This window comes from Paramacrobiotus metropolitanus, unplaced genomic scaffold (assembly GCF_019649055.1).
Source record: "Paramacrobiotus metropolitanus isolate TYO unplaced genomic scaffold, Prichtersi_v1.0 Parri_scaffold0000068, whole genome shotgun sequence".
Lineage (NCBI taxonomy): Eukaryota > Metazoa > Tardigrada > Eutardigrada > Parachela > Macrobiotidae > Paramacrobiotus > Paramacrobiotus metropolitanus.
The window spans coordinates 484,367-509,548 of NW_026570288.1; the positions used below are offsets into that span (position 1 = coordinate 484,367).

The window sequence follows — 25,182 nt, forward strand, 5'->3', positions numbered from 1 at the left end:
GAAGAATTCAACTTTCTGACGGTGAGAAACACACCTTAGCCGACCTCGGAAAATCCGACCTCACTTCGGACACCATTATATCCGACCTCAGTTCGGATAGAATAACCGACCTCAAGTCGCACAACATTGTGACCGACTACAGGTCGGACGACAACAGCATGCATCGGATGGAAGTCGACCAGACACTTCCACCAGAAGAACTGAAGATTTCCGACCGGACCCTCGAGCCAGTTCGCATCGGATGACTTCATAACCAGGCTCGTGGTAGCAGATTTAACGGTTGTACCGACCACTTTGGAACGGAACTGCTGTACTTGACGACCATAAAGGTCGCATGAATTTGGTATAGCTTTGTCCGACCTGAACTTCGGAACTCGGAACTTAGCCGGATTCCCGACCTGCCGATCGACGCATCGGTAGTCCGACCTTGGCCAACCGACCTCGGTCCAACCCCCATTCAGAGAGGATGCTTCGGCATTTGCAACTGCAACGGTGCCTCTCTCTTCCCAACGGACGGATACGAGTCGGAAGTAAGTGTTAACCATGCTTATCCGACCCCGACCTCGCCCCGGACCCAACTCACCGGATGAGATTGGACAGGAGACCCCGTGGCAACTCAAGCACCCCGTGGACGTCATCCTAGTCGGAATAAGACCCCCGGACAGATTTTTGCATTTTTTTTAGAATTCTTTCCTAACAAATGGAATTGTATTTTTCTAGTTCGATCTCTTTGACAGATCTGTTTTGTAACCCTTTTGCTCACTTGAATTGTGAATAAAATTTTATTTTTCTTTCGCGCTGTATAACTTTCATTACATTTTTCATTGTTCTCCGATGCCAACAGAAGCAAGAAGCCAGCCAACAGATGCATCACCGGCCCAACGAAACGCACGAGCAACTTCCGGATTTCTCGGCCGTGAGCTGCTTGCCTCTCACGGGTCTGGAAGTGGATGAAGGGACGGTCAACTAGACACCGGACTCCCAGCTGCCAGAGGACGCGTACCGGCGACCCCACACTGGGTCCAACCGGAGAGTTGTGCAGTACTGGTGCGGTACTGAGTCGGAGCATCCTTCGCGGGAGCTCGGATTCCCGCCCAGAGGCATGTCAGGCAGATGAGCCTGTGCGTGGTGCGTACGGCTCAACATAGAGCGTACTTGCACTCACTTACATGCCATATTGCCTCTCTCTTGTACGCACGGGTGACGCTGCACTGCACTCATCCACTGAAGTGGATATACCGCATGCGCCACACTGAGCTGTACTTGCTCTCTCGTTCCTCTCTCGCAGTACTACTCAGCGTTCATACGCTCGCGTTGGGTAGAGTCCAGTCTGCGCATCACACAGCTGATTCATCGCATGGCCCGCATCAACGCACGTGCTTGGCGCCAGCATTCTCTCACGTCTGGACAGACGCTCAAGAACCCTTTTAGCAAACACTTGCTAGATTTGGCCACACGTGCCTTGGTTCTTTCTTCCCGCTTTTACGCGGTATTTGTCAGCCTTTATTTGTCAATAAAGACAGCATCGTGAGCTCCTCGCCATAGTCTGTTACAGCCAGTACACTGGTTGACACGATAAATTGACTGTATCCAAGGCGATGCCGTCCGCTGTCCTGCCAAGCGCCGCTTGTGTCCTGCCACCTGCCTGTCGGTTACCTGCCACTTGCCTGCCACTTGCCTGCCTGCCTGCCGTGTCCAGGTTTTAGTAACACCCAGTTGATTTTACAAAAGAGGATCCACAATGCAAGTCCGGGATCGAGCAACAAAATCAACAGACCGAACTTACTGATACAACGTATCCACAAACAGGTCCTGAAATGCAATACCAGACAAACCATTTCATAAGTCAACATTGCGCTACAGTCTGCGGTGCAGGTACAGTACAGTTCTGTATAATATATACGTCTGTTGTGGACCTGTGGTGTTATGCTCCCGGTTTTCACAACATAAGCCAAGTGATCCCATGGCAGTCGGAGCAGTAATCGAATAACTTTCGCAAACCGTATACATAACCGTGATAAGAAAATGGCACCGATTTGGAGTATTGCGCAGTGACCTTTGGAAGTCATTTCGTTTATGTCGTTCAATCGGTAAAATGCAAAGGAACAACTTCTGCCAAGCAGACGGCTTCTAAATCGCTTTGGGGATTCGGGGAAGTTCCTTTCCGACGAAAGAGTCCAAACCAAACGGACACTAATCCGTGATTCATGACTCTTTCCATTAAAAAACCATGACATTCGCAACGGGTTTGTTCAGCGGTAATTTACGAGTGCAGATCATCTTGTTCAAAATCTTCGGATTCTGTTACCGAAGCCATGGTAAATCAGACACAGAATGCAGCCGATGTGTGTCAAATTTCGACGATCTGTCGCATCTTTGCACATTCTTTTGGTTGCTAGCCAGTTGGATCTTCGCATTCCTAAATCTGTCCGTCGCCGTCCAACACATAATGGACCTACCGCATAATCGGTCTCTTACTACGGTTACTGCCTGCTTACCCTGGACAGCCGTATCGTTTCGCGCCGCTGTTGTTGCCACTGTTTTATACGCGAGAAAAGAGCCGTGGAAAAACCTCCTAATCGAGGCAAACCATCTGTTGAGCCAGTGCTTCCAAAACGAATACGATAAACTGTATACAAGGCGGCAAACGTTTAAGGACACCAATCACGTTATGATCATCTTTGCAATTATATTCCAAGTTGGGTGGGAAGTATCCCGCTGCGTACAGCACATGCAGCTCACGGGAACTTCCTGGATGGACGACGGAGCGCTACGCCCGTTACCGGTGCATATGCGCTGGTGGCTGCTCACCGCGTGGTGGTGTTTCTGTGTCTCGCTTCCATTTTTCCTGGGTCAGTTGTTGTTCGTATCTGTCGCAATGATCGCCAAAATGTCGGGAGATTGCTGTGTCATCTTAAAGGAATCTGTTATCCTGGAGGTGGATAACCTACGCTCTCTGACATCTACCACCAAAATTTTCGCGACCACCCAGCAGGATATTAGCATGGCGTTTGCTGTGGCCACTAGCAGGATCACAGCCATCAAATGGCGCTACCTTGACCTTTGCCGTCTTTGTGATAAAGTGTGCCGGAAATTTGGTGTCGCCCTGTTTTTTATTTATGGACTGGATCTGGTAACAGTGTGCGGTTATATCGCGGCAAGCGTCAACCGCTCTGACAAGCTACTTTCCACGGTCGTGTTGAATTCCGTTGGAGCTGTGGTTTATACGGCGTACATCACCGTTTATATGTGGCCTTTTGTTCCTGCATATGAAGAGGTTTGAGACGCTTTTGTAAGCAGAAGATTTCAGCTAACATTACGGATTTGTTTACATCAGTTCAATGCAGTGCTTTCAGTCGCTGAAACCAGACTGGTCAGTAGAAAAATCGTCCAGTTATACCTGTCGACATTTAGATAAACGGTATGCCGGGTATGGGAACACAGTATTCTATAATGATAACGCTTTTTTTTGGCAGAGCAAACACGTTAATGTGGTTCTTCATGATTGTCTGGCACTGATCGAGTCCATGAAAATTCTTAAACCGGCAGTAAGTGCAGCTTGAAGACCAATTTGTTGACTTAAATGTTTCTAGTCATATGTACTCATTATACAGGCACATTCACATTTATCTCTCCGTCATTGATAATATTTTGGCTTAGTGGTAATTAGGATTATGATTATTACAGATACATAAACCTTTGCGCTCTATGCTAAAGAGTTTCCTGAAGGTCAGTACTGACCGTCATCTGTCATACAAAGGGGTTGGAATCCTGCATTTTACTCGATCGCTAACTTGCATTGTAAGTTTTACAGCTGTATAACAATTTGCAGAAGTTGTACATGATAATAAAATCTAAAAGGACGACTTTATTTTTCGGCAATACTTATAGACCTTTGCTGCGCTGGTGTTATTTGCCGTGGTCACCAACGAAGTACTGTCTAAGGAATCAGCACCTTTGGCCATCACAACGAAGGATATCACGTCTGTCGCACTCAACATCACCGCCAAGACATAGTTGTAGTCAAACGAAGCATTGACACTTTGGTGGTATCTATTGGCAAAAACAAAGAGTTATTACTTAAAGGCTGTCGTCGTTGTAGGCAACTTGTTACAAAAGTCTTAGCGTCGGTAAGCGATGCCGTCGGGATGCAAGAACATGTAACACAGATTGCACTTTTTCCTTACCGTTTACTTTATTGATTCGAAGAGAACAAGCAGACCACATACAGAGTTGTGTCACAAGAAACTATTAACAATTCTTTTCAGGGCCAATTCACATTTTTTCGGATTGGTTTGAATCTAAGAAATACAAAAAACTGTACAAATGCATAGTTAAAATTCTTCCAAAATTTAAAAAAATTTAAAATACCCGGCAATAAAAAAATTATGGGAGAAAATAAGTTAAGTGCTAGCCACACATGGTTTCTTTTGCACAATGCATCACGGTCGCAAATTGTTTTCTTCGTCTTCGGTGTGGCAAACAAATTCCTCGGTTTCAGTGTTCACGGCACGATTACAGTTAAACGTGACGTATGGCTCGTCGAGCTGCATGTAATGGTTTACTTCATCTCCCTGCAAAAGCTGCTCAATTTCCCGTCGTAGCGCGGAAAAATTCGGCCGATCTGCGGCTTCGAAATCCCAACATTGCCTCATGATAGTGTACCTTAAGGGACAGATAGTGTTCCTCATGATAGAGTACCAGATAGTGTACGGCTCCTGATAGTGAACCTTTAGTTAACATTAAAGCAAACGAAGAATTAAGCTCCGTTTACGCGCATAATATCAGGTAGGTTACTGAAAAAGGTCATATACTCACATATTTCCTGGACATGCGGAAGGTTTCGACAAGCGTAATCCAGCTTTAAGAACTGCAACCCAGCTGTCGATCTGACAGCAATCATCTTTCATTTCAGCACTATATGGACTTTCACCGAATGTGAAGATCTCCCACACCACGATGCCAAACGACCAAACATCAGATTTCTCTGAGTATAACTTCTCCTGCAAACTTTCAGGTGCCATCCATTTTACGGGCAGACGGATATTCTGTAAAGATAGGAAATACTGCTTTTTCAAGCTTCTGCTCGACATGTTTACGATTTTCTTAAACTTCTACTCGACACTTTACCTTTGAGTCGACCATGCGATAGTATTCAGATCTCTGCTTGGATAGACCAAAATCACATATTTTTACCACCTTGTTCTCATACACCAGTACATTTCGAGTTGCTAAATCCCTGTGTATAATGTCATGATGGGTCAGGTATTCCATTCCCCGAGCGATCTGGTAAGAGAAGCTAGCAAGTTCCTCCAATTTCTCAGACTTCCTCACGTTGCAATTCACAACGGCGCCGTCCTTCAGTACTTCTACTGTTGTTTCTTGCGTGCAGGAATACTGTGCTGCCGTAAAGAGTGCTTCGTCTTCAAACGTCTCACGACTATCTCGAAGATAGTTCAGCAACGATCCGAATGGCGAATATTCCAGTAATATTTGCAAATCACCTTTCGAAAAAAACATTAGATTGTCAAGTGGTGTTAGCAGCGTTTCAGTGGCAGTAAGTAATAACCGTTTGTGCACGGACAGACAGGCATGCTGCTTCGTTATCTGTGATTTTTATTTCAAGCCAAACAAGTACACGCTTTAAGAAACATCGAAATAAGAGCGCATTGAACATTTCCGCTCTCTCTCCGCGATATCTCTGATTGACTTTACTATACGATTTTTTGTTGTTAGCATTAACCGCTGTTTCCTGGCGAAAAGAACTGGCCTTTTCTATTTGTTACATCGGTTATACCTGACAACGTCATTCCCAGAAGGTTCACAATATTCAGGTGACGTCCCACTTGAGCATGAATTGTAACCTCCTCCATCAAAAGCTTGTGCTGGTATTTGTCAATTGGGTTTTAACACATTTTACGGCGACTAAACAAGGTACCGGATTCAGATATAGCTTGTGCGCCACAGCTTTCCACACTTCACCAAATTCACCTTCGTCGAGCTTTTCCTCTATAAAATTAAGAAGTTTGAAAATGACTGTACTGTACATAGAAGGACCTACATTCACAAATCAATCATTCTTGTCTTTAAAAAACAGTGCAATTCTCACCGATTTCTATGTCCTTTGCCGGCACGATCAGTCTAGCAGCACAAGATGGCATTTGCCAAGATGCATACAGACTGTTGATGTCCCCTCTCCTCAAATACTCACGATCAAACTGGCGTACATGAGCAGGCTGCATTCTTGCCACTCCTACGTATCCTTTGCGTTGCATCATTTTGTAGCAGCATACAGCACTAACAGCACATACAGCTACCATAATTACTGCAGCTACTGCCCAGATTTTCCACTGCGAATCAGCATCGATGAAATCGACACCACTAGCAAAGCCCGAATGAGACCTCGTTGTTGTCGCGGGAAAAACGTCGTCCAGTTGGCGAACAACGAGGTAATCGATTGCAAGGTCCGCTTGAGCTTTTACCGGGTGTAATTGGGGGAAAATAACCATTTCAAATAAAATCTGCATATTTGCAGACGGGATCATGCTGGGCTTAAGCAGTTGTAGAATTTGAATTTCGTCAATATACCAAATAATCGTACCCCTTCTCCAGGCCATCGTAAAGATATGGAACTCCCCATCCCACACACTGGTGTTTAAAATGTTTATCCAAGTTTTTTCTTTACCCTCGCCATAATTTACTCCAATGTCGACCCGAGATGGTTCCATGCTTCGAAGGTCTGCTACGGTGATGGCTTGGTTTTGACATGCTGATGATGGTGCAATGAATGAACATCGGGAATCAATTAAGCGAAGCATCGCAACCGCCGAAATATTCTCGTTCGCTAGTAGTTTGGCTCGTATCTCGGTTTCCCCATAGGCGAAATTCATATACGGGCCCGAGCTAATATGACCAACATGATAGTTTGTGTGAGTCGTGTTCTGCGGTTCAGTTCGTGCAGCCACATGAAGAACACCGTTGGTAATCTGTATATTAGCAGAATTAGTATAAAGCGTTTCCTGCTTCCTTCTTTTAATGCTGTTTCCCATCTCCCATCTTTTGCTCCATTCGCTATCTTTAAAATCTTCGTAATATGGCGCCGAAAGATCTACGTTAAATAAGTAGGCAGTAAGTTTACAACAACAACGCGAACTGGCTATGCTACGAGCCTACGAGTATAGTATATAGGTGCATATAGTAAGTTACTTAAATAATGATTGTTAGTGCGAATAATGTGCAACATCTCGCTAGTACGACTGTTGTCATACAGAATTTAATTCTGCGTTTACCGAAACTAATATCTGACCGCGACTGACCGTATCTGTACGTCGTTTAAACGCAAACAGTTGACCAAAAGCCAAGAACGATTATCATACAGTACTGACATATCCCTATATATTCAAAATTTAAGGAGGATCGGTACATAATTAAATTTTTGATACATCTGATGCGTTTGACAATTAAAACGTTATATGGAAGTTCTTTACAGCCATTCCTATAGCAACCATTCGGCAACATCACGTTATAAAACAAAAATGCAAAAAGGTGCTTAGGAGCAATGCAAAAAGGTGCTTAGGTGCAATGCAAAAAGGTGCTTAGGAGTGCGCGAAAGCTCAGTTTTTCGTTCATGTACAGAGTACAAGAATTTGGTACCATGCACTGGTATCATGTTTCTGAATCGCTGTTCTGCTTCCGTTTCTTAGCTTCCTGACACCGACGCAACGCAAATCTAGTAGTAAATAGCACCTTCAAATGTCTGTTACGTACTCAAACAGATTCGCTCGTTAAATCCCGTGGCTGGATTCATCCAACGGACAGCGGACTGGTTAAGCGGTTTGCTTGGACAGGTCAGGCGATCACGATCACCGGATTCGCAGGCTAAATTGCGTCTCACCTGCCCTTTCAGTGCGTGACTCCACACCCACAGTGCTCGTTTACCAGTGCGAACTCTGTCTGAATACAATTTTACATGTTAAAATTGCTTTCAAGTAGTAAAAACGTACCAGCTCTCACTTCATTACCAATTGCTATTGTATAGTCGAATTGTACAAAGTCGGTTTCTGGATCGAGGTCGCCGTTTCTCACTAATCTTAGGATGAAAGTGACATTGTGGCGGAATTTCTCTGTCTCGAATTGGTCGACGCTGATTTTATCGGTTCTTTGTGGTAATTCCGATAAACCGCTGGGGAATGGGCGAAGAATTTTCAGTAAAGCCATAGTCCCGTTTGGGCTTTGCTGGTACACTTGAAGCTCATCTTGTTTAGGCATGTGCAACTTTCTACAAGGTTCAAATTGTATGTTTGTTTGTTTGTTTAATCGGCTTAACGTCTAAACCTATCACGTACAACCGGCACGAGGTTGTAGACAAAACGTTCAAGATTAGCTGTCACAGCGAAGGACTCAATGATTACCGTGAAGGTGGCAGTTTTAAAATATGTGACTAGAAAGTTGTCCACAAGTGGTGGTTGAAAACTAGAATTGATGTTGCAACCAGTTCTTCAATATTTTGGCGTTATTAAAATAAAAGAGTAGAAGCAGAATGAGCAAGCACCTAATTGCTTTATTCATCCTTCTACGGGTAGTCTTACCTGACATTCACATACGCGCTGTATTTCCTGTTGTCTGCCGACAGCGACGGCACGGCGATTGTAATCGTTACTGTGCAGCTCTGTTGCGGGTAAGCTTGAAACATCATTGTGCCGCCGTAATTTTCATTATGGATTACGAGTGAACTCTTGTTACAGTACTCCTCCAGACGAATATCGTCCTCATCTAAAAACTGGGTCTTGAGCAAACGCCTTTTACATCACACTCACAGTAAATTTTGACTGTTGTTTAGCTGCTCGGCTTTGTCTTCCCTATCTCTCCTCACGACAGCATGACTGAGTTAGGACATCAACAATATTTTGTTTTACAACCAATTGAACCATTCCTGTCTTAAATATTGGTCTAAGCCATTGAACCGCTAATGCCGTTACTCAGACATTCTATGGTTCTTCCCCGTTAAATTTACTTACACTTACTTTGTCTGTGGCCAACAGCTACATGCATCACATTTTAGTTTCTTTGGGCAATTACACCGAAAAGTTTACGCACTTTGAGCAATAGTGAGTCAGTACCTGTTATATCAGCACTAACGGCCGACGTTAGCAGTTGGAAATTTATGGACATCGCCAAATAAAGCAGGAATTTCATGGGCTTCATCTGAAATAGCAAAACTTGTCGCTGGAAAGTGAAATTACTGACAATCCAGAGATTTGGCAACGAACATTGAAAAAAAGTAACAGTGGTTACGTGCTGCTTCCAACCGAAATACGTTAGGTTTTTTCGCACCCGCGGTACCCTACATTATACTAGAACTTCTTATGCTAAAATTAAAGCGACCTACTACTGCGAATGTCTGCTAATGAAAACGCTCAAGTGCTGACTGTGTTGTGTGTATCTGCACATCAACTGCATGCTGTACCATGGAGCCCATCCTGTTTCGGTGTGGAGTGTACAGACTACATACGTAGTACTATAATCCGATGGACGATCTTTACAGATAGAAATCGCCCAAGCATTTTTCAGTGTTGCTCATTATACGGTATGTATGTGTCTGTAGCTGGAATTTTAACTTGCTTCTTGTTGTTCCCCAAATAATAATCATAATCAACAACAGCGGACAGGAGTCGCGCTGATTCTTTTAATTATACAAAGACTTTTAGTAGTAAAGACTTTACGACTTAGGCTGACTCTACCTAAATTTGTATTAATCGAAAATAAAAGGACTGTAATTGTGTACTGATATTCGGACGTTGCGGGAACAGTTCAGTTAAGGGCCATTATCTGCTTTTATGTTTCAAAGGATAATGCAAAACAAACCATGACCATTCACGCTGAATTTATTACAGCTTGAGCATAGTGATTCCATTTTGAATTGTTATTACAATCAAACGGAGTGTTTTTACGACTGCCAGTGCATACAGCGAACGTTGCGCGAAATCCAGAGCGAAAATTTCTACAAAGTAAAAACAGCAGCACGGGACTCACTAAAGAATTCAGAAACGCCAAAAGGTCAATGGAGCGGCGGAATACATAATACGGCACCTTCTTGTAACTAGCCGGCAACAGTTGACCTTCCTGCATTGCATCGAGCAAAAGGTCACTATCCCACGTCGCGTAGCCAAAAGCCGAAATAAATTGCTCGAAAGCGTGCGGTCCCCACGGAATAAGGAAAGCAATCATAACGAATAAAAACATCCGAATACTGCGGTATTCTTTGGTCGATAGAACTTTGATTACTCCAGCAAACCATCTAAGGTTTAACTTCAAAGTGCTGGGCGCTTCGCGGCTAAGACGATTCGATAGATCAGAGTGTATGCGCGCCCGTAATTCGCCTGATTTTTTTAATCGCCGAAACGCAATAACCAGGATGCGGCTGTACGCAAAGATCATGATTCCCATCGGAACAAAATATTGGAGGAACGATTCGGTGATCAGGGAAGCGGAATTAAAGCAGGTCAAACACTGACACGGTTGGCGATTGTAGAGGGCGCAAGTGTCGTTCATATTCCCGGATAAAGTATCTTCGTCGTACGGATAAAATCCGAGAAAATACGGGAACGATATACGGAAATACGTGGGTATTGTTGGATAGGCCCAGCACGCTAGGATAATCCATCTAAACCGCTCTTTAAAGCAGATCTTGTACAGTTTACTGCCGTTATGAAATAGACGGCAGTAGCGTTCCACCGCAATGGTCATCATGTGGACGACGCTCACAGCGATGAAATATTCTTTGGTTGCGTAATAAAAGACGCAAGCAGTATGCGAGAACGGCCAACACCAGTCGGTGATCCATAAGGTTATCTGGGTGGGAATGACGAAGAGTCCCACATGCGCATCCGCGACAGCGTTTAACACCAGTAAAATGTTGACGCTGGATCGCAGTCGGTGGTGGGGGAGAACCGAAAAGATGAAGCAGAGATTGGAGATTACAGTTAAAAATGCCAATGTAAAGACAAAGATGACTAAGGATGTTTCCTCTGTTGTAAGGAGAATTCCAGCTAAGCAGTTGCAGGGTACAGCTTCGACGGTGCGGTTGCGATGCATTTTCGACAGTGTGTATACATTGCTAGTGCACTATACAATACAATTGTATATACAGAGTATAAACGCATATCACGAAATTGCAGTACTGTAAAACTGCAGATTCTGTTTGTATTGCGACCGCCGAAATTAAAGGTGTCACACAGTGATTCCGTCACGGCACTCACGAGTAATCTGGTTTGCCATTACTGTTAGTACACATGGTAAACACTCGATTGATACCTAATACGGAATGTCTCATGTAAACGTAAACCTAGAAAAAACTGATAAGACTACGTGTTTGCTTTACAAAGATAAGTACTGCATATATCTATAGTGTATCCGTGTACATCATATTGGAAGCAAACACGGTTAATCTTATGAGGATTGTCGCTTTAACTGTTGTCGGAGCAGAAGCTCTTCCTACTGGTAAGTGGTAGGTATCCAAATATTTGTTCTGACACAGTCATGCTTTTGTGCCTTTTCTTATATTTACTTCGGTTATTTATGTCCTTGTACATTTAGCTTATACACAACAGTTAACATCACTACGCAATACACTCAATCAGCAGAAAACAGCCTCGGGAGGTCTAAGAACAGAGAACAACTGATCTAAATTTGCTCCCGGTGGAGCTGTTCCCTGGACGGAGGCCGCGTTCCCGCGCTGGATTTCTACGCTGATACGCTGGCGCAGGTATTCCGGTGCTCTTGCCTCGCCAGTTTCTTGCCGCACCCTTCTACCCACTTCCGTGAGCAGACGGGAAGCTTCCGGTCCGTTTGGTCCTAGCGTTTCAAAGCCCAAAGCGCTGAACAGGTAGTCCGGGGTGATGTTCTGGTACTTGGTTGCCTTATCCTGTTCAGCCTTTGCCGCCGCTGCTCCAGCTCGCTCGGATGTTGCCACGATATGCGATAATGCCACCGTACAGACGCAGGTGACATCCCACGTCAGCATTCTTCCTCTTTCCCACGGTGCTAACGTAACGCCATCCGGGCGTTGGCCATTCGTTCGACATAAGCCCACTGGTTCAAGCTCTGTTTCAATTCCGGCTGATGCGAATGCTCGTTTCCAGACAGCATTCAAGCTGCTGTGTCTGGGCTTCCTGCCTCGACTTTTCTTGCAGCTTAGGCCATGGTAGCCTCGGGCGTCCACCCAGTCCCCGCAGATGCAACGGTGCGGAGTGACGATAGCTGCTCCAAGGCGTAGCCCAACAGCGATTCTCAGGGCAGAATCTGTCAGTAGGTATCCAAGTGATGCTGCCGGTAACGCCTCTAGCCAAGCCCCATTCTCTTTTGTTCTGACGCCGCGCAGCCGAGCTTGACTGGATAGGTCATCCTGGGCTTCAACCCGCAACATTTCCACAGCTTCCGCGATTAGAGGTTCATCCCACACTTTCTGTAGGTTGCGAATACTGACATCCGGCGTATCCCTTTTTGTAATTGCCTGCCATTGTTCTACTGCCGCGCTACAGTACTCATCAGGGTGAAAGTCCGAAGTCTCGGATGCCAGCGTCGCGATTGAGTAAGCCGAGGCCAAAAGGGCTAGCTTCTCAATGCTGCGAATTCCAAGACCGCCCTCGGAGATCGGCAGGGATGCCTGCGTCCACATTTGGTCCGTGATGGCAACGTTTGTAATCGTGCAAAGGCTTTCCCGGATTACCGCGTCGAATGCTTGCAAAAGGCCGCTATGCATGTAGCATCGACCCGTATGTAGTTTATACGTCATTCTGACTGGTCCCATGCTGCATCTTAAGAGATACAACGCCTGGTGTGCTGGTATCATTTGCAAGCGCTGCTTCATCTTTTCTGCAACCTCTGTCGCATTAACAATAGCTCCCGCCGTAGCATCGTCGTGTAGCGGTGCACCCAGATAGTGTAGCTCGTGTAATTTGGGACACTGTAGATCAGGAAACACATCAAGGAATGCAGCTGTACTTAGACTTTAGATTCTTGTGTGGTTTTACCGTGGACAGGCAGTACAGTAGCGGGCCGAGCGGGTCTCCTTGCTGGATGCCCGCCCTGGAAAGGATTTGATGGGATCCGTGCAACAACACTGAGGGGGTTCCATAGCACTGCCACACGAAGTGGTAATACGCAGGCATATGTTCTTCCGCAGCTTTTAAAATGCAATTTCGATCGAGGGAGTTGAATGCGTTTTTCACGTCCAGCTTTAGAAAGACTTGTGGGGATTCCATTTGAAGAGCGTGCTCGATAAAATACCGACGCCGCCTTTTGTCGCAAATCCTAACTGCACGGGCCGTAGCACGTCATTCAAATGGGTACATCTGTATGACACGATGCGGCATACTATTCGCCGAAGACAAAATCCGACAGCTATAGGCCTGATGCCACCGTCCTTTTTCTTGAAGGCAAAGAGGCTGGCACCATAGAAGACATCTGCAGTTTCCTGGGGAACTTTTCCCTTCAGCATGATGTTCGCAACGGCAGCTAATAAATCGGTAAGCTTTTTGGATTGTTCGTTGTGCTTCATACCGATTAACTCTTTAAGGTATTGTGGCCTCAGTCCATCGGGACCTGCAGCAGAGCCGTTGGGGAAGGCACGGATGGCTTCGCATATCTCGGTATGGGTAACTTCCGGGGGCAATTTACTAAGAGTGGTAGAGTACCAATCTGTAAATTGTCACACGCCATCAGTCAACAATCTACAAGAAAACAGGAAATTGTTGTGTTTACCATACGAACTCTGTATCTGCAGATGTAGTGGTGGTAAATTATCGAGTCCAATATCAGGTCTTATTTTGTGCAGCGTCAGTGGTCACACATGTTTTATGATCGACATAAAAAACGATGGTATATATTGAACGGCAAAATGACGGTTATATGTCCAGTCATCAGCCTTTAACCCACAAGTAAATCATCAAGGTAAATTTTATGTCAGTACAAGTCAATGAAGTCATGCTTCGTTGGGCGGTGCCGCGGTTTTATACTAACAGACGCACAGCTCAGGCCAAAAGCTTCTTTTTGACCTGACAGACTGTATTATAGAAGAAGTATGGAAGGTAAAAGTGCATGTGTAACAATTTCTGACATCCCTTAAAATACTGTCGCTCTTCTTGACGTGTACATTATTTAAATTCTAAAGTGTGCATGGCCGAAGCATCCAGAAGCAAAAATTCGGATATCTAAAGCCGGCTTAAGGTCTCCGGGTTCTTAAATAAAGCTCTGGCCGCTGTCCAGCAATTTTTCAGTAGCGTCTGCAGACCGGTCGTCGTGGAACGGTGTCATTGGCCACACACGATAATAAAAACTTTTGATTATTAATAGCGCTATAACGCCGTAAAATAGGTAATAAAGGTATTACAAGCCAGCGACAACTCACTATGCTGTTGTCTCTGCAGCAGACGCTTTGCCATTTGCTCTGCCACCACCGCACCGGCTTTCATCCGCATCCGAACTTTTCCGGAGAATATCACACACGCAGCCGTAATTCACTTTAGCCAAACCGTAGTTCTGCGACCAAAATATCATTTATTATACTTTATCCATCATGTGGGGCATTCTGATGCTGTTATTCTGCGGGGCGGCATTTGCTCAGAATTACGACTACTCGGCGCCAGCCCCATTACCATCATCCGAATCGCCCTCACCAGCTCCGACCCCGATGCCACCTCCAGCACCAACACCAACGGAACCTCCGGCATCCCCATCACCGACGCCCGAGTTCACCACAACCACAGCGACACCGGCGCCCACTCCAGCGCCTACTCCCGCTCCAACGCCCGCTCCAATACCCGCTCCAACACCCGCTCCCACACCCGCCCCAACACCAGCCCCGACGCCCAGCCCGACACCGGCTCCAACGCCCGAATCTACCACCACCACCACACCGGCTTCCACAACCACCACCACAACTACTCCGGAGCCTACCACCACAACAACGACACCCGCACCGACTACAACAACCACGACACCCACAACGACGACCACCACCACGTCGACGACTACCACAACACCGACCACCACCACGACGCCAACAACCACGACGACGACAACAACACCCACGACCACCACCACGACCACAACTCCGACTCCCGCGACGACACTACAGCAAGCGTCCGGTGCCCTCCCACCGTGCGGCACCGCCGGAATCTCTTGCCATGTACTGCAGGCAACGGCCTGTGCCGAAAGCGGTGACCAAAAGTGTGAATATTTGGCCAAGATCGGTCAGAATCCTTCCGACTCCGGCTCGGTCCAGATTGAACTGGCCGCTACGGGAGGTGGGACGGAGCTCAATCTGGATGTCGGTACTAATCGGTGGATCGGCGTCGGGTTTTCTCTGGTAAGCGCAGAAACTAATTTCTTCCGGCTATAACAAACTCATATATAATAAAAATAGTGTAAAAAATAAACTTTATATACTTCTGTATAATGTATAATAAAAAATATTAATACAAAAAGTAAAAACAAAACAATGTATTTTGTTTAGAATATTTTATAAAAACGATGTGCACATAATACATTATACAGAAGTAAAGCTCCCGCTGTTTTTTAACAAAATACGATAAGAAAACTTGGTTTTTAAAGCACGAATTGATTGTAGACCGGACAGATGCCGAACTCAGCCGTGTTCCACTGCTTCCACGACACCAACGGAACAATTCAAGGCAAACTGACGTACAACGTACCCATTGCGCATTTCAATATGGGCTGGGTCGGCGTCGATGTAAACAATCAGTCTTGTCACTCATGACCTTTCGATATTTCCTTTCGATATTATTCTGAATAATCCGGTTGATTTCCAGCAAGCGCCGCTAACCGTGCAGAGCGCCCAATTTGCCAACAATGAAATGCGCTGCGTGGCTATTTTGAAGAAACAATTCGGCATCAGTGGACAGGCGTTTGACCTGACGCAGACGGTCACCCTGATTGGAGCCAATGGACCGCTGATACAAAGTGAGTTTCGTTGGTGAAGTCAATAAAAGACCGTCTCGGTTAAAAGTGCTTTTCGATTTCTGTCCAGATACCATCGCGCAACACGACAGAGCGCACGTTCCCGGTGCTAAAGTCAGCTTCCCGTGATCTGGCATTCCGGCTAATGACCTGCATACCGCTTTATATGTCTGTCAAAAACTAAGGACGGTGCAGTTTGTATTATGGTTTTAATACAATGCCAATTACCTCATTGCGCACATTTAAATTAAATTGTCACACTTTTTAACTAATTTTTCAGCGGCTAAAAACCAGCCTTAACGGTGCCTCCCGAACCCAACTTACAAAAGTGATTTTAACGGAAGGATGACTTTATTGATGCCGATAAAGAAGCGCGTTTTAAGGCGTTGTTATTATCATATTTGTACATGTGCACATCGTTTCACTCTTGCGTAAAGGTGCCAAAAAACGCCATGTACTGAATGTGCTCTGTAAGAACACACAATATAAAAATATAAGAGGCTTTTATGGTTGTCGCGCTAGATCTTTTACCGCGCCATAATAATCGCTCTTTTCTTTTGCGGTCCTTGGCTTTTATGATCGGATACGCAAACAACTATACCATTCGAAAACGTCTCATGGTTTTACGTAGCATTAAGTGCCGATGCACTGGCTAACGCTTTAATAATGATTTCAGTCAAGCATTTTACAAGCTCTTTATGCGGAAATCCACGGTTGCCGGGAACGGTTTTTGCGCTTCCGTTTCCATCAGCTGCTCCATAATGCAGTCATACATTTTGCCGCCGGTTTTGCTAATCTTGACAGCCAACGTGGCTGCTGCCCAAAACACCGGGTGCGGGTCATCTTTGAGCAGCGTTAGTCAAACATGTCAGAACAGCGGCTCGGTGTGCCACAGTCTCCAGGCACAGTGCTGGCAAGCGGCTTCATGCGAATTCTTAGCCAGCATCGCCACAGCGAATGATGCGGTGACTGTTGACCTTCTTGCTGCGGCCAATGGCAATCAGCTGCAATTAAATCTAACGGGCAACCGGTGGATCGGTGTGGGATTCTCCATGGTACGGTCTTCTTCACATTTTACACAACTGCTTTATTCGAGTTTTGTGCATAAATTTATAACGCGGATTAAGCAGCGGAGGGAGTGGATTTGTGGGAGGAACGTTCTTTAGTATTGTAAATTATGTGATGATCGAAATCAGGTGATTAATTTTGTTGATTGGCAGAGTGGAGGCATGGCTAATTCAGCGGTGGTGCATTGCTTTCATGACGCCAACGACACCGTGCAAGCCAAACTGACATACAACATTCCCAACGCTCATTTTAATATTGGATGGCAGAATGTCGATGTAAGAATCACGCGTCGGTAATGGCACGCACGGTACACAGTCCAGCCGGAAAGTGCTTTTCTAACCCGCTATAGCCTTGTATTAATTTTAGGCTTGCCGGCGCTTAGTTTGGCAATCTTGTCGCATTTGTGTATTTTATAGCAAGCCCCGCTAAATGTCCAATCGGCTTCCTACGTGAACAACGAACTCCACTGCGTCGTCAAGCTGCAGAAAAAATTCACTATCCAAAGTCAAGCGTTTGACCTTAACCAGCCGGTGACTTTAATTGCCGCCACCGGCCCTTTACGAAACAGTAAGCGCTGTTGAAAGGTTTCCGTGTTTATCTGTTGCCACTAATCAGAGTCATGCTAACCCTGTAGATACTATTGCCATGCATGATCGGGATCCAGCCATATCGAAACAGAAAGCCAGTTTCTAATAACTGCATCCGGAAGCAGTTCCACTCGACAGCCAGTTAATTAAAGCACAAGACCACCCGCCTGCGGCTTTTGGCGTGGACAGTGTCTGCTAGCTATTTGCTCTGGTTTTTTTTTGCGGTTGCTGTCTGCATTACAGATCTACCGACTCCGTTTTCGCTCAGCTTATAATGGTTTGACTGTATCTTGACTGTGTAAAGACGAGCGCATACGGAAAAGCTCTTGTGTAAAATAATAGTAGCGGTTATCTATTACTTCGTACTCTTGCAATGAATTATACAATTGAATTATACAATGTTTAAAGTATCGGATCACTATCAGTCATGCAATAATATTTGGTGAAGGCTCCGCATACCACCTTTTACCACCTTTGGCTCCTAGTACCACCTTTCATACCACCTTTGGCTCCTAATACTACCTTTTGCACACCACTTTTGACTCCGCATACAACCATTTAATTATTTCTTTGCAGCTGTATTATTATGAATTAATAAGGATATCTGGAAAAACCGAATGCAGCCGCGTCCAAATCGACGCGCTTGCTTCATATACATATAAGATATGCTGCATGGAGGTTATAAAACTAAATCCTGATCTTTTCACAATATTATACTAGCCATTTTCGGATACCGTGTTCGATGTATGATGTTCGCAACGTAACGTTTTGTGCGGACATTACTGACACACGCTTCCATACGAACAGTACGAATACAAACAGCACATACAAACAGTACTTCCGATGTGTGTTCGTACTGTTTTTCCATGGCGTCGGTTGCGATACTGAATGCCTTCAACTTGCTAGTTGCTACATATATATCTTTTTCCAGTCGGTACATGGAAAGATTTGGATCTCGTTTCTGGAGGTTAAAAAATTAAACTAAATTAAAAATTAAATTTTAAAAAATTAAATGGTGGTATGCGGAGTCAAAAGTGGTGCGCAAAAGGTGGTATGAAAGGTGGTACTAGGAGCCAACGGTGGTATAAAGGTGGTATGCGGAGCCTTCACCATAATATTTTGCATAACAAGGGAAATCGTAGAACAGTGGAAACCAGAAGCTTCTTTGCGAGATATTCTTAATGGTTTGCTTAGGGTATTAATCTTTACAAAATCGTACAAGGAATCAATTAAAATAAACAGTTTTTACTTCAAGCGGATGGTCTGCTTTTTAACGGAAAACAGGCACCTGCCTGTCAGATATGACACAGAAGCAGAGAGCAAAATGGGAGCAAATATCCTCCTTTATTGTGTAACAATAAAGCAACCAACAAAAACAACACAGAAAAACCCGATGTGGTAAAAGCTGTGGTGAAAGTGGCTGCCAGCGAGCTCGGTGGAAATCGTGATAATCCCGCGGCATGCAGCAGCTGAATCACAGCTGGTACCGCAAAGCATGGAATCGCTCGTAAGCGCTGGGCCACACCTCCAAAGTGCATAGCGAACGCTGATTGGTCAGCGTAGACAAAGTATACGCTGAGTTATCAGCGTATATGAGCGGCACGGATGGCGTGGCCATACGCGTGCGGGCGACAGAGCAAGCCACAAGAGGTGTCTACCGCCTCGAGTGAGCGGTCTCTGACATGCCTGATTATGAATATGGTTTTTACGGCATACGAAGCTTGGCGAAAAAAGGTCATCCGGATGAGAAATTAGCAAACTGTACTTGTGTTCGAGTTTATAATGGAGATACCTGGTATTTTTAAAAATATACACGTGATACCGGTTTACACGTTATCAGTTACTAACTGTTAGAAATATTTTCGGGTCTGAACTCAGAACAGCCGGGTACAGCGCGCACACCACCGGATAAAAACAAGATTACAACTCCAAACTGCAGGCGAAAATCGGGGATTAACTCAATTTAACTGGATAAGCAGGAACTTTGCGAAATAATAATTCTAAACTTTGAACCACAAATCAAGCCAGCGCTCAACAAAAAGATAATAACAGGGAGAAGGGGCACACACCACAGTCTATAACACACCGCCGACGGGGGAAGAAAAGATCCATTTGAAAAGCATGGCGCGCGCGTCACAAAACAACATAAAATCTCTCTGCAATCTCTCTTTCATTCGTCTCAGATATCGGCGGATCCACGACGCCACTGCGAATAGGAGGTAGCCGCCGGCGGAGGCGGGGAGGCGACGTAGATATATAATTATTATGTAATACGTAATTCTGCAGGCGAACTGTCCGTACACTGTATGGGTCCGCATAAAGAGGCGTTCTGTGAGCTGTATGACCACCGGGACGGAACGTACACACTGCGAATCAAACCAGCCGAAGCCGGTCAACATTTGCTCACCATCAATACAACGGAGAACACGTGCCCGGTACGCTGTAAACGACGAATTCCGTCGTCTGACTTATGTATATTGCGAATTGTTGTGATAATTAACTGTGGCTAACTGCAAGAAGTCCGTTTGCCATTAAAATCGCCGGTACACCCGATCCCAGCAAGGTGCGCGTGTACGGCCCGGGTGTAAGTCACGGTGTGCAGGCCAGTTATCATTTCGGACGTACCTGGTCCAGCGCGGCGCGTATCGATCATACTCTTGATATCCTTGCCGATCATTCCGCTCTTGATATCTCCACTGACCACCACCTTACTGGCATCCCCGGCGGACGCCACCGTCAGTTTGTACGGGCACCCTTTGACCGTGTCCCCGCTCCATTTGACGTTGAGAACGTAGGAGCCGCTGTGCTGCGCCGTGTACGTCGCCTTGTACACGCTGCTGCCCAGATGCTGCAGGGTTACCGGGATGTCGGCTTTGATGCCGCTGATGTGGACTTCCGGCTCGCCGGGTCCGGCCTCCGAGCCGTCGATGATGAACTCGGCTTCCTCGCGCACTTTGGCCTCGGTCAGGCCGCGACCGCGCAACCGCACGCGGCCGGCGTCGATGGGGATGAGGGCCGGTTCGGCCCAGCCCGGGAACGGAGAGTGCGGGATGGGCTGCTCCGACCACCACACGTGGATATCGTGATGACCTGTAGCATGACAATGGTACTTCACAAAAATTCACGTATTTTAATTTAAATGTAGATTTTGTTATTTTCCCCGTATTGTATTTTCTTTGTGAGTTCCAGTACCTAATGATATTATCACGTGACTACAGAGCAAAAATAAGTACTTTGCGATACAAATGTAGTATAACGGCTAATTGTGGCTAACCCCATTCCCAACTGTCTATTCTCGCTTAATATGTAAAGCGCAAGAAACAATCAAACGGTATAATTTAATTTTTTTCTTAAAGCTATTACTACCGGCTAGAATTGCTAAATATTCAGTCAACGCTGTCCCAAGCATGGAACAGGCAAAGACACAATAAAGATCCGTACTCGAGCTCCGTTATGGATTTATCCGAACATTTAAGTCAAATGTCTATCCTAAATTAAAGCAGTAAATTCTTACAGCAAATCTTTGGGCCAGTAGGTAACAGTAAAAACGCTAATATTTCTGAACTATTTGATTTACAATGAATCTTATAAATATTTAATAAACGAGCTAACTAATGCAATTGATGCGGCGTACGTCAGACTATAGTAATTTATACTGCAATAATTCATAATACCGCAGTTAAAATAGCCGTTAAAATAATTGCTCATTTACTAATCATATCAACTGATTTTGTTAATTTCGTTCTTTTTCAATACTTTTAGTCATTGTCGTTGTGCTTACCTTCGGCAATCGCGGTGAAGCTGACTTTGACCCGGTCCTTGCCCACGTTCTCCACCTTGACGGGGATCAGTCCACTGGGTCCGCGGACTTCCGCCGACAGTTTCCCGCGATTGGCTTCCGACGTTTCGAACGTGATATTTTTCTCGTTGCAAGGACAATAAATTTTCATTATTACAAGACGCACAAGAGAACATCAGAAAACAAAAAAACACCCAAAATGCCAAGGAACAGAAGAAAATATCCCTAAAAAGGATAAGGGACCTAGAAACCAGACCGAAAACAAGGGATCGGTAAAAAATAATTCCTGGAAAACGTCGGGCAATAAAATCGTCGAAAAGCGAAATGCCGGTCAGTACTCTGTCGGTCAGCAGTTTGTGTTATTCACATGTTAGCAGGTAGCAGTATACCGGTCAGCAAATTGTTTGGAAGGAAAACGGAGGTTAAAGATTTGACGTGCTCCCCAAGTTTACAAGGTCATTCTTCAGTACTGATGGAGAAGATTTTTTTCAGAGCGGCTGTCCAAGTACCACATCAATGCAAACAAAGTTAAGTTTCGCAGGGAATGGCATGGTACCTGAGCTAACGGGTCATCCATTTTGCCAGTGAATCGTGCATCTCCTGCTTGCCACTGCGTCAGTAATTGTATCAAGATCCTTTTTGGTACAGGATGAGCGTCTAGTTGGCTTTGCAACGTTCGAATGCCTTCGTCGGTCATCGGTTGACAATTATTTTCCAGAAACTGCCTTGCAGATTGCATTTGCTCGTTTTGATTTGTGTTGATGACACACTTGCTTAAAAAAATGTTAGTACGTAAGTCCAGATATTGCGGTGTCCAAAACCTGCGGTAATAAGGCCCAACAAAAGCTGGAGCGGGAAGAGTGCCAGCCACTACCCGATAGTATAATTGTTTTTGTAAATCGGTTAATATTTTCGTCAAAAGCTAAAGCCAGCTGGTCATTCCCATATTTCTGCAGATTAAATTCCATCCGCAAACCAGCGGGAGCGGTTGTTAAAATGATGCGCCAGAATTTACACACTTTACGACAATTCAGTTCGTCCTGAAATTCCAGAAAGGAAAATATCCGATGGAAGACTTCCACTGGAATACAAGTATTTATACACGGTTGATGCTGATACAGTGTTGTGGATATGGTAGCCTAATAAAAATAAAAAGATAAAAACGATCATTTCATCCGATCGATTTTTTACTGAAGTATGGTAGGACACTGGGCATATACAGCGCTGCCGGGCCAAGCAGGGCCAAGCTGCGACACCAATCAGAGCTGCTTGTAGGAAGTCGAACTGTTGGCCAGCAAACTCTCGGTCAGCAGGTTTATTGATCAGCAATATATCAGTCATTAAACTGTCGGGAAGCAAAATGAAGGTCATGGGTCAGGTCAAGCAAAATGGACATGCTACGGGCAGAGACGGGTATACATAAGCCCCTTAAAAATGACCGCCACCCCATCTCCTTAATCACTCCCTGACCCTTGCTGATATAAATAAAGATAAAAAGATTTGTTGCTAATGAACCCGGCAGTGACCTGACATGTGAGTTACCCGAGGAAAGCTTTGAAAACAACCGAAAGGGCATAGAAAATACGTCCATTTCATTTTACGCAACTATGTACTGCGTCCTAACTTGGCCCGGCAGGGCTATAGTCTGTAGCGCAGGCCATTTATGATTTAGTAAACAAGTACTATCAGTTTTTGTAGTATGCGCGCATTTCTACATATCCGATTCTACCTCGTAAATACCCGAAATGCCCGATTCCGATAGTATTTTGATTACTAAAATGTGACTTCTTACCAGAAAGGATTTGAAAGCAATGGGCTTGTCGCGTTCTCTTTCTAAATACCTCTTCCCATTACGCAGTTCATAGGTTGTTGTCCGTTTAGCCATTATCCGAAATACTTCGACCTTATAAAACAAAATTTAAAGCGTCTGCAGTGTGCATCGGCATCGTATTTTAAAGCTAACGTCAGAATTATATAGCACGTGCGACGTGAAATTTGGCCGACCAATGTTTCGTGCCGCAATGGGTGTACTGATTCAAATACAATGGGTGGATGCTTCTGCGATCTCGTTTTTGATTTTTGCGTTACTTACCGTAGTACAAATGACTTATTGTGCTTGAATTGTTACAGACTATAGCTGCCCATAATTGTGGCAACTTATCTTGAACGTGTGTCTACAATCTCATGCAGACTACGCCTGATTGTTGTAGGCGTTAAGCCCATTAAACAAACAATCAAACCAAAGTTACCAAACCACGTTTACCCTGCCTTGCGTTTACCCAGCGTAGCTGTACCTTAGTACAGCTACGTTTTTTGGTAGATAGGTATACTTCATGGTTCAAGCTGTTCAGCAAACTGGTCACCGTTTATTATATCGACAGCACCGTAGTACCATAGAGGCTGGTTACGGATAGAACCGAACATGGAAGCTGAACATGGTGCATGCGGTTTGATCACTGTTTATGCATTGTTATTTGCGGTTCTTATAAGTTTCTTAGGCTTGTTAGCTTAATTAAGGGATTTGGCCCGGTACATACCACCAAATTCGTGCACATTCACGGGAGCTTTCGCTGTCGCGCATTCCCAAATGCTGTTTTGCATTGCTTTATGACATTGTTTAGCCAGATGATTTGTGTACATGGGCGTAAAAACCGTTTGTGCACGTAACAGGTTCGTGAGTTATGGCTGCAAGAAAATATTCCAAAATTTTTAAATGCATCGAGGTGTACCAAAAGTTACGTTATAAACCGATCTTTCAGTTTTGCACGCTGCAGCGGTGAAATTATATCTCGATTGCATCCAGGCGTGTTTTGCCAGCTTCCTCCTTTCCGCTTGCTCGGCTGCAGCACCAACGTTAGCATAGGTGCGCTCAGTATACGAAGATGTATCAACGCACGTCACATCCACTGCTAGCGGTTTTCCTCGTTCCCACAGTTCGAAAGTTACGGCCCATGGAGTGACCGGACTAAACACCTAGTGCACAAGGTCGGGAACGGTATGGCCACTGCTACGAAGCAAAGAAGAAAGTTGGCGAGACGATCTTTGCTTGGAAACTTAATAAATTGTGGACATTTTTTGTTGATTCTGTTTCTTCTGATTTGTTCGATATTCGTACTATTGGTGCTTTTAAGCAAGCTTTGAACCGTGTCGATTTTGTTTAAGGAATCTTTTCTGTCTATCTGCACTCGTACTTTTCGAATTTGCTATTTGGCCAGGTTTAAAACCCCAGCTAGAATGTCACCCTAGCCGGAAATGGGCTACCTGCTCCACGATGAATAATAATAAAATAATAATAATACAGGCCAGAAACGGGCGAAAGAGTTTTTTAGACAGTGGTTATCTATCCAAATGCAACGGGGAAACGCGATATGTGTTATGGGTACAATCCCCGAGCAGGATAGCATTGCAGAAGTGTTTTCGTTATAAATCTTGCCTTTTTAGTACTCAGTTTGTACTTACATGACGATACTTATTAAAGACAGATAGGGTAGCCCCATTGTTAAAACAAATTTTGCTCGTAAACGCAAATACAGAAGAATTTTAAGATGAATTTAAAAATTTTTAAATTCATTTCAAAATTTGAAAAAAAATTGTGCAGCTCTGGTTCGGTGTAACAACGATCTTTATATTAACATGCATTTACGTACCAAATCTGAAGATCGGTTTATAATGAAACTTTTGGTACACCAATCACTACACCTGAATGCATTTAAACGTTTGCTTCCCCACCGTATGACGTGAAATTAACGA

At 44.8% G+C, this 25,182-nt stretch overlaps 4 protein-coding genes and 1 long non-coding RNA gene across 6 annotated transcripts in view; 2 read left to right on the forward strand and 3 right to left on the reverse strand.

Moving 5' to 3' along the window:
* Positions 1-1,782: 1,782 nt before the first annotated feature.
* Positions 1,783-6,000, reverse strand: LOC129594468 (platelet-derived growth factor receptor alpha-like). Its single transcript, XM_055491166.1, has 5 exons — positions 5,798-6,000; positions 5,131-5,504; positions 4,819-5,048; positions 3,918-4,053; positions 1,783-1,812 (listed from the first exon to the last, which is right to left on the reverse strand). Exons 1-5 carry the CDS (start codon positions 5,871-5,873, stop codon positions 1,783-1,785), a joined length of 846 nt encoding a protein of 281 aa, XP_055347141.1. The 5' UTR covers positions 5,874-6,000.
* Positions 6,001-11,466: 5,466 nt separating this feature from the next.
* On the forward strand, positions 11,467-16,469 carry LOC129594473 (mucin-2-like). The gene is made up of 5 exons (XM_055491172.1): positions 11,467-11,499; positions 14,427-15,367; positions 15,629-15,751; positions 15,831-15,981; positions 16,049-16,469. Exons 2-5 carry the CDS (start codon positions 14,576-14,578, stop codon positions 16,105-16,107), a joined length of 1,125 nt encoding a protein of 374 aa, XP_055347147.1. The 5' UTR covers positions 11,467-11,499; positions 14,427-14,575; the 3' UTR covers positions 16,108-16,469.
* Positions 13,059-14,799, reverse strand: LOC129594474 (uncharacterized). The gene is made up of 3 exons (XR_008691196.1): positions 14,676-14,799; positions 14,408-14,538; positions 13,059-13,730 (listed from the first exon to the last, which is right to left on the reverse strand). It is a non-coding gene; the product is annotated as an uncharacterized LOC129594474 (long non-coding RNA).
* A 232-nt stretch (positions 16,470-16,701) lies between the features above and the next one.
* LOC129594505 (DOMON domain-containing protein FRRS1L-like) lies at positions 16,702-17,973 on the forward strand. The gene is made up of 4 exons (XM_055491205.1): positions 16,702-17,033; positions 17,199-17,321; positions 17,463-17,613; positions 17,681-17,973. The coding sequence occupies exons 1-4, from the start codon at positions 16,740-16,742 to the stop codon at positions 17,737-17,739; spliced, it is 627 nt and encodes a 208-aa protein (XP_055347180.1). The 5' UTR covers positions 16,702-16,739; the 3' UTR covers positions 17,740-17,973.
* Positions 17,974-18,309: 336 nt separating this feature from the next.
* LOC129594421 (filamin-C-like) overlaps positions 18,310-25,182 on the reverse strand; it is a 45,661-nt gene continuing 38,788 nt past the window's right edge. Inside the window, exons 5-6 of one of the 2 annotated variants that reach the window (XM_055491108.1) lie at positions 21,415-22,544; positions 18,310-20,723 (exon numbers count right to left, since the gene is read on the reverse strand). In XM_055491108.1, coding sequence (XP_055347083.1) covers positions 20,140-20,723; positions 21,415-21,583 — 753 coding nt within the window. In that variant the 5' untranslated portion in view covers positions 21,584-22,544 and the 3' untranslated portion in view covers positions 18,310-20,139. Of the gene's footprint in view, positions 20,724-21,414; positions 22,545-25,182 lie in introns of those variants that run through there. The other variant, XM_055491107.1, reaches the window with a different exon arrangement.

What these genes read in the sequence shown, in the direction of transcription:
- LOC129594473 (XM_055491172.1), top strand. Translation starts at nt 14,576, where the DNA reads ATGTGGGGCATTCTGATGCTGTTATTCTGCGGGGCGGCATTTGCTCAG. An exon ending in TGGGCTGGGTCGGCGTCGAT is followed by an intron (nt 15,752 to 15,830) that starts GTAAACAATCAG and finishes GTTGATTTCCAG; the next exon opens with CAAGCGCCGCTAACCGTGCA. An exon ending in CAATGGACCGCTGATACAAA is followed by an intron (nt 15,982 to 16,048) that starts GTGAGTTTCGTT and finishes ATTTCTGTCCAG; the next exon opens with ATACCATCGCGCAACACGAC.
- LOC129594505 (XM_055491205.1), top strand. Translation starts at nt 16,740, where the DNA reads ATGCAGTCATACATTTTGCCGCCGGTTTTGCTAATCTTGACAGCCAAC. An exon ending in TCGGTGTGGGATTCTCCATG is followed by an intron (nt 17,034 to 17,198) that starts GTACGGTCTTCT and finishes GTTGATTGGCAG; the next exon opens with AGTGGAGGCATGGCTAATTC. An exon ending in CACCGGCCCTTTACGAAACA is followed by an intron (nt 17,614 to 17,680) that starts GTAAGCGCTGTT and finishes CTAACCCTGTAG; the next exon opens with ATACTATTGCCATGCATGAT.
- LOC129594468 (XM_055491166.1), bottom strand. Translation starts at nt 5,873, where the DNA reads ATGGAGGAGGTTACAATTCATGCTCAAGTGGGACGTCACCTGAATATT. An exon ending in TCTGGGAATGACGTTGTCAG is followed by an intron (nt 5,505 to 5,797) that starts GTATAACCGATG and finishes TTTTTTCGAAAG; the next exon opens with GTGATTTGCAAATATTACTG. An exon ending in ATCGCATGGTCGACTCAAAG is followed by an intron (nt 5,049 to 5,130) that starts GTAAAGTGTCGA and finishes CTATCTTTACAG; the next exon opens with AATATCCGTCTGCCCGTAAA.